The following is an 8,326-nucleotide window of genomic DNA, read 5'->3' as shown; positions in this document are numbered from 1 at the left end:
AACTGCTGTGCGAAAGATGAGGTTATTTGGATGAGGATTCAAAATATTGTTGTTAGTGAAAGTGGGAGGTTGGTGGTGGCGGTGAGGCATTTTTATTGTTTCGCATGGGGGGGTGTTTCGGAAGTGGGTACGTTGACTTAGTGTCAAATTGACGTCCACACCAGCGAGATTGCTTCTGTCTTCCCTGAAGACGCCTCTATGGTCCACCAAGAGCCCAGAGACGACAACATAGTCAGCATATTTGGTCCTTGAAGCTGAGCGTTAGCTACAAGAATCCGAGCCTAATTGAACGGCAACATCCATGTTTCTTCAGTATTTTGCTCATATCCAAGACCAAGATTTCCATTCTGAAGAGACCAGCGGCCAAGATAATCTTCGCGGTGAGCAAGTTCGCAGAAGACTAAACTTTATCATCTCGTAATCTATCACCCGAAGCAATTCACAGCCAAAAGATTGAGCAAAAGCAAGACTCTTCCATTTTTGAAATGGAAAAGACGCATTTCTGAGGCATTACCTATTCCTTTGCGACGAATAAGACTTCACATGAGGGTTGCACCTAGCATAACGTCAGTGCATTTGCTGGCGCTGCGTACTTAAAGGATCATTGGGTGTTGAAATGGGCAAACTTGGATGCGCACAATCTGACAGTATTGGTATCGCCATAGCCTTGTCACTTGTGCCAACTTCTATCGAGTCTGGAATGATAATCAAACACCCGAGTTATTAGAAAGGAAGATTCTGAAGCGGCCAAGGCCAAGTTTTGCCTACATTTCATGAACACTTATTTCAGAAACTGTCATTCAAGGCGGGAGATTGTTTGGATCGGCGGTTGCAAATCCCAACCATACGGGCGCACTGGGCCTTTTTTGATGATTTTGCTCACGGCAGTAACTGCCATGGCAGACTTATTCATTACTTCTGCGTCTTTGGTTGGATATGTATCCAAACATAATAATCCAACTATCCGGGCCACGCATGTCGCAGAAAACTGGACAACGGCAGCACAGGCTCTCACAAACGTAATTCTGGGCTGCTGTCTGCATTCATAGATAATGAAAAGAATGATCAGAGACGGCAGCAGTATGAATTGCATAAGAACCTCCACTATCATATCCTGTAATTACGCCTCTTGTGTGCTCTTGATGTAAGGCAGGTCATGTTCGGCAGAGCTCGCATTGTTAGCGCCGACTGAAGCACTCAACAAAGAGCCTAAGCAAAGTCGTGGTGCGTTGGAGCTAGTAAAAGAAACAACGGTTACATGAGGCAGCGAATAGAGTTTTAGTGTCATGTTGCTGACTGTGCCCCCCCCCCCCCCCCCCCAGAAGCTAGACAGGTGAGGGCGGCCTGCAGAGGAGCATTGGACGAAAACTTACGACGACTCAGCACCAATCTCTAGAGAGCTTTCGGTTACAAAAGGGTAACAAGGCCTAAGGCGCGTTTGCATGTGCAAAGATAATGAACTACCGTCCACCAAAACTCTCGGCAATATCTTACTGGCTTGGGCTGTGCAGGCCGAAGGTCCGCAGCGTGCTGCCACCGTGTTTGCGTCTTAACAAACATCTGTTAGACTTCAGGAATGAAACACGACCAATCTTTTCATCCGTCTACTCATCCATTTAATGCACCGTCTGTAGTCAACATGGTTTGATTTGATAGTGATTGATCAATCGTATCGCTCAAATTGCTCCAAGCTTTCTGTCAGATCGGCCGTTACTTCCTCCGGCCAACACATTGAGGGGAGAATATCAAGTGATATCATACCTACATCCAATTCTGGAAATACGGTCATCATTAATTCCCGTTCGCCGAAAGAGTGAGCTTTGAAGGTTTCAATGCTTGCTTTTCTGTTCTATCGTGGCACATAAAGTCATCTATAAACCCCACTGATGAGTGCACCTTGGTTAGACCATTTTGATCAAGCCTTGCAGAAATCTTTCGTACCAGCAAGGATCTTATATTACAGACGAGACAGTACCATTCCTCCTGATATTTCATCTTCCGCGCGCTATCAAGATTCATCTTTGTCATCATCATGGCTCAGAGCACAACCCACGCAAACGGCTTACAAAACGGAAGCCCCGGAACAGCCCAGGACTTCATTCGCGCTGCAAAGAATGTCACAAAATGCACCTTCAAAGATGAGGAAGAAAGAATGGACACGCTCTCTGCAGCATATGAAGTGATAGGCAAAGTGGAAACTTCATGGGACACCTACGTCCGCATGCTACTGAATCAGGTAGTAACCCCAATCTCCGCGAAGTCCGTCCGATGCTAATCAGACTTGTATTGTAAGCCGGCAACTGTTGGTGTTCTCCTGACTATGAAGGACTTGAGACTTTTCGAGAAGTGGGAAGAGAACGGAAACGTACCCATGACCAGTTTGCAACTTGCAGACATGGTCGGGAAAATTGATCCTGCCTTACTTCGTGAGTCTATACATTGCCTACATTTACGCTATTGCAACTAAGACAATTACGCAAGATCGATTTCTGCGCCTTTTAGCTGCAAACCATCTCGTGGAACAAATCCCGGTTGATAGATTTCAACCGAGGGAATTCTGCATGGAACTCAACAAGCCTTTCGGGGCGCTTCTCGACTACTTGTGAGCCATGGAATTGCAGCGAAGCCTTCTTCATTCTGACTTCTACAGCCGCTTCGCTACCCTTCCCATGTACGGTGAAATGCCAAGGATATTGGCTGAGATGGGTTATAGAAACCCTGTTGATGGTACGGATACCTTGTTCCAGAGAGTTAAGAACTACAAAGGAAGTCTGTGGTCCTACTTCAAAGAACATCCTGAATTTGGCGAATCCTTCAACATGGTACAGAAGGTCTCGACAGGCAAAGAGCAGCCGTGGATGGACATGTACCCCCACAAGAAGCTGGTAGACGAGTCGGATCCCAACCTACCTTTATTTGTGGACGTTGGTGGGGGCATTGGCCACGACTTGACGAGGATGTACAACGCATATCCCGAGACAGCTTCGAGACTTTACCTCGCAGATCTTCCCGAGGTTGTTGCGTCGAATATTGTCCCCGAAACTATCAACAAGGTGGACTACAACTTCTTTACTCCTCAGCCTGTGAAGCGTAAGTTGAGCAATTTCAATTTCGTGTCTACCAAGTTGCTGATCTGGCTGGATAGATGCCAAAGCCTACTACTTACATCACATAATTCACGACTGGTCGGACGAGCCTGCACGAAAGATCCTAGAAATGCAGAAGAGCGCTATGAAGCCTGGCTATAGTAGACTTCTTATCCATGACCAGATTCTCGATGATGAGAAAAGCCAGATGTCTACAGCTGCCTTCGACATTGCGATGATGGTCTACCTAGCAGGGCAAGAGCGCACCGAGAAACAGTGGTTGGCTTTGATCGATTCAGTTGGATTGAAGGTGGTCAAATTTTGGAAGAAACCCCCTGACCACTTCAGCGTTATTGAGCTTGAACTGGCCTAAGAGGACTTTTCTGTAGCTTATTCATGTGTTTGAGAGCTTTTGTAGCAGATTTTGCAAACTATCCTTGAAAGATTATTTAAATTGGCTTTAGATTTCTTTGGATAACGCAACATCAAACTGTTAAGCTGTATTATCACGTGGTCCAAATAGTGCCGACGAAGTCAGTACATGTATCCATTGGCGTCTATTGGTAGTCCTAAACCTTTTAGCTGTTTTTGATGCGCACCAAATATGAATTTGTAAGATGCCATAGTAATCCATGGTTTCTTGAACTGTTGATCTGTTATATGTGCCAAACTTCCGCTGTGTCATTGACTGAGAACTTGCGAGCGCTTAGCACTGCTCAAGCGGATGTTGTAATTGGACTATCCACAAACGCCATGCATCCTTGCAGCCGACAATGTACTGATATAACTGTACTTACAACCCACAGACGTGTGGGCTTGGACCGCAGAAACTAGAAATGCTTCATCTCCACGACGACCTCTCCCGGGTGTCCCTGCCTTGAGTCGTATATGCTCAACGAATTCGTGCTCCCAAACAACCCGCCATCAGCCTCAGGGCCGCCGATATACCTGTCTCCAAAAGCTACAAAGCCATCATCTCGTCGACAGTATGCCTCAATGACACTTGCAATAGGCTTGTGCGGGAAAGGCACCATGATACCCTGTCCATGATCCTTTCCATCCAAATACATCAACTCCAACTCCTCGTTGCCGCTCCATTCGTACCTCTTCCAATCCTCAATGTCATCGAGGGTCCACCTCACGTCGCCAGAGTAGACATAGCTGGCCACTGACTTCGGTGTCGTAACGCAGTCTTCCCCTCCTAATATGACTGTGCTGCGCATTCCGGGCTGAATGCCGTTGCCAAAAATCGCGATCTCATTTGAGGATCCGGAGGCATAGTATCCGGTCTCCGCGCTGCGGAGACTGGGTGTAAGCATTTCTCTCCACATCAGGGACTCTCTCCAGCAAAGTCTCCGAGCGAGCGTGTAGGCAGTTCCGGCATCCGTGGCGCTCGCCCACCAGATCTCCCATTCATTGCCGTGTCCTGTTCTGCCACGGATAGATGGAGTTGGCTCCCGTCGCGTGAAATTGTAGGCCACATCTGGCAGATGCAGCAACATCGAGACGGGATCTATCAAGATACAGGCGGCGACCCGTGGCGCAAAGTCGGCTCTCTGGAGAAGTTGCGGCATCAGAAGAGTTCCGTAGCTATTGCCAATCAAGACAAAGTCATCCCAAACGCCTCGCTCGCCCTTTCCAGGAGCGGGTTGTGCGGCACGTTGCTGCGCGACGCATTTGGCGATCATTTCCGCCAGCTCAGGGGTGGGCTGCAGCGGGTATGTCGTGACGCGGGTGGCTATAGGCAGCATCTCAACGGCGAGTATCCCAACGTCCTTGGGAATTGTGCGAAGCCAAAACATGTAGGGTATTAGACCAATTCCCAAACCATGGATGAAAACAATGGGACGTTGTGTCTTAGACTTGTGCGGGCGATACCAGTAAGACATGCCGTCGGCAGCGGAACGCTTGAAGGGGATAAGATTGATGAAGCGGAGGGGGAAGACTTTGAAGAATGTTGTGAATGGTTGTTTGTAGTGCCGGTATCCCTGTGTTAGGAGATAGAAGGCCATTAAGTTGTCGAGGAAACCGATGACCTGAGACCATTGGCATTAGCATCAAATTGGCAGGACAGTATGTGGGTTTCCCCCTTTATAGACCGTGGCAATCACTGCAAACGGGGATTAAGACGCTCACATACCACGTAGTAGAACAAACTGCGATGTCTGATGATCACCGGATCGAATGTAAGCCTCAATGCCTCTGCGTTACCTCTCCCAGGCTTCAGCTTTATCCCAAATTTCTCTTCGGCATCATCGATGTATCGCTCACACTCTTCATCAATCTCTTGGGTCGGCCTCTCGGTAGTGCCATCCCTCTCGAAAAGACCCCACAAGAGCCAGTCTTTGAGGTTTTCGCGACGTATGTCTTCGATGTGAGCGTTCAGCATCCATTTCCGCACAAAGTCTTCACCGTCTGGCACCAAACTCAGGGCCTTGTAGAAGAGCTGTGCCCGTTGCGATCGGCTCATTGGGGGTGGTCTGTAAGGCTTGAAGCTTTGGAGGTACCATTTGTAAGGCAAAAAGAAAAATAGGTAAAAGAGAATCTCGATCGCTCCTATCACCTCAATGACGATGGAGAATGGATGGACTATGGCTGGCACGCCGCCTAGTGCGAAGATCGCGTAGAAGTATGTCAGACATAGAAGCCCCAAGTCCTTCATCAAGACGATGAGGATGCGTATGGCTATGTATTGTGGCCATGTTTTCTGGACGATCATTTTGGAACGGAAGAGATTTTCGAAAGCGGATCAGAGCGCCTCGTATGCGGTTTGTATTTTCTATCGACTTTCGATCGTATCGTCGATTTACTTAGCGCCGTAGTGTCAGGCTTAACGAGCCGTACGCTGTGATTTTTCTCGCATTTGAAGGTTGCCGCTAAAGCCTGACCGGATCTTTTAGAGGGGAACCGTCGACTCAAAAGGCCGTCGAAAATGCGTCACATCCAACCCTCTTTGCAAGTTGCTTACTTGTCGCAAATCCGGCCGAAATGCCAGTGACGTGTAACGGAGGCAAAGAATCAGACGCGGCCAGGGAGGAAACTTGAAAGAAAACGACGCTTCCGTATCCGTGTTGAATAAACGGCGGATGAGGGGTCCTTAACTTGCCATCGGGGTGGATTCTGATCGGCTGTCAGTCTTTGGCATTTTGCATGATGATGCCGGCCACGGTAGTTTCAAAGCCACTGCCGCACAACGGATGAGCTGATGACAGCTTTCGGGACCTCGCCGCGTCGACGACTAGCGTCGTGTCTGCTGTCAGCCTGCCGTTGTCACCGAAGATTACATGAGCCTTCCTAGGGGGTCTTTGTCCCGGCCGATAGAAACGTAAAACAATTTATAGTTCAAAAGACAAAACAGGCAATCGAAGAGTTGGCCCTAACAACGAACAAGTTCGGCCCAAACCGAGCATGTCGGACCTTGCCGGCATGGATGGCTGTCGGCTGCGATTGTATGGCCAAGTCTGGAGGCTGTCTTGGAAACAAAAGGCTCTGGATTGGATGGGAACGTCCCAACTTTGTCCGTGTCGGTGTCATCGTTCATGTAACATCCAAGTCCGGCCGTGGGTCATCCCTGCGTCTGCGAGGTCTGAGCAACAAGGTGGCTCGGTGAGCGCATGGATCGCAGCCTGTGGGATGAAAGACCGTGTTCGTTCAGCGAGTTCGCATTATGGGACAAATTTCCCCGCCGTCAAAGGGGAGAGAATCCACATGTTCATTCCCTTGGGTATATTGATGACACCGCGGCTGAATCGCAACATGTGGTCTTCGAAGATCCAGCTCTCGCGTCCAGCACGCAAGTGGGCCCAGAGGCTCAACTCGTCGCATCTTCTTTCAGATTGAATGAAACTAGATCTCAACAAAGAGATCGCAAAACCTGTGCCTCGGTTCTTTTTGGTTCAAGACAACTGCAGGCTGCAGTACAACGATCCTGATACCATGCAGCCAGATGTATTGCATGCAAAACATATTCCCCTAATCGGTGATCGGGTGCCGGGCTTACGATAAGCCTAAGGGTTCTTCTGCCATCGCATCCTCTATTGGATCACGACATCTTGATCCGTGGGTTTTAACCTCTTGGTATTCAGTTAGGCTTTGACAGGTCACATCAACATCTTGTATGCAAAGCGAAAGTCTCGATCGCATCCAATTTCAGAAAACTTTGGTAAAGCAATTAATGTCTATTAGTTTTGCTATTCTATCCGCCTGGCTTTTGTTCGCACTGGGTATGTAGGGAGCTTTCCAATTAAGCAATAGGGCAGTTGATGTTGCTGCAGAATAGGTCAGAGCCCGCTCAAGTAATTGGGGAATATTCGTTATAGCACTTACGTAGCGTCGTGGCCAGTGATTCCGAAAGGAGCCTTTCCATCGACGGTGCACTTGGCGAAGACACCGGGGACGAGCTGGCTAGAGGTGGTACCGCAGTCAAGGTGCCAGGTCTTGGTCTTGCCAGGAATGTCCTCGTCGTGGCCGACGCTGATGTACTGGTCGACAATGCCGTCACCGGAGAAGTAGCTGGTTGATTATTAGTCGCCCAGCATATACAAAGTGCTAACAACATGGCCATCACAGGAAGTGAGCATGTTGCTACTGAACCAACTCACCAGCCGTAGATGACCTGGCGGCTCTCGAGGGCGGGGGCAGCCTGGGCGCCAGCCACAAGAAGGGCGGCAGCGATGGTGGTGAAGGCACGCATTGTGAAGAGTTGTAGTTAAAAAAAGGTTATAAAAGAGTGACAGTTGTATAAAGAACTCGAATTGTTGTAACGACGGTTGTGGTTGCAAGTTCATTTAGTCAACAGAGCGATAACACTAGGCTTCTTATACATAGAATCGGCGCTTATGTTGCTCGTATTTCGAGGATATCTTAGCATTTGAGTTTCCCCCTTACGAGTCCACAGTGGATGCAACGCGACTTTAGCGAAGCTTGCTGTTGTCATGCCGAGATCGACGCTGGGCAACTTCGACATACAGCTGGAATTGATTCCCGGGGAATCCGAGTGCAAAAATAGCTTGGCAACGGTTCATCCTGTCCCGAAGGCGATTAGTGTTTGATTATGTCCTCACTGCCACCTGCAGTGGGGAAGTTTAGAGAAGTATAATTGAATGGCTAATCTTGATCTGGACGTGACATCCTTGACAAGTCAAGCGCAAGCGGCGGCGACGCTTGCAATTGATACATTTGGGCGCAATGAAGGAATTATAGGATCAACAAAACCATATCACCAACAGATGCATCGATTT

General features: G+C 48.6%; 3 protein-coding genes across 3 annotated transcripts; 1 reads left to right on the top strand and 2 right to left on the bottom strand.

Moving 5' to 3' along the window:
- Positions 1–2,819: 2,819 nt before the first annotated feature.
- COL26b_009788 (uncharacterized protein) lies at positions 2,820–3,459 on the top strand (the record flags this gene model as incomplete). Its single annotated transcript, XM_053182505.1, has 2 exons — positions 2,820–3,090; positions 3,146–3,459. The coding sequence occupies 2 exons, from the start codon at positions 2,820–2,822 to the stop codon at positions 3,457–3,459; spliced, it is 585 nt and encodes a 194-aa protein (XP_053033592.1).
- Positions 3,460–3,916: 457 nt separating this feature from the next.
- COL26b_009787 (uncharacterized protein) lies at positions 3,917–5,556 on the bottom strand (the record flags this gene model as incomplete). The annotated part of the gene is made up of 2 exons (XM_053182504.1): positions 3,917–5,122; positions 5,227–5,556. 2 exons carry the CDS (start codon positions 5,554–5,556, stop codon positions 3,917–3,919), a joined length of 1,536 nt encoding a protein of 511 aa, XP_053033591.1.
- A 1,773-nt stretch (positions 5,557–7,329) lies between these two features.
- On the bottom strand, positions 7,330–7,779 carry COL26b_009786 (uncharacterized protein; the record flags this gene model as incomplete). Its single annotated transcript, XM_053182503.1, has 3 exons — positions 7,330–7,354; positions 7,413–7,598; positions 7,688–7,779. The coding sequence occupies 3 exons, from the start codon at positions 7,777–7,779 to the stop codon at positions 7,330–7,332; spliced, it is 303 nt and encodes a 100-aa protein (XP_053033590.1).
- Between the last annotated feature and the right edge of the window lie 547 nt (positions 7,780–8,326).

The sequence above is a fragment of the Colletotrichum chrysophilum genome, assembly GCF_026319265.1.
Source record: "Colletotrichum chrysophilum strain AFK26 chromosome Unknown scaffold_97, whole genome shotgun sequence".
Taxonomy (NCBI): domain Eukaryota; kingdom Fungi; phylum Ascomycota; class Sordariomycetes; order Glomerellales; family Glomerellaceae; genus Colletotrichum; species Colletotrichum chrysophilum.
This window is presented reverse-complemented; position numbering and strand designations above follow the sequence as displayed.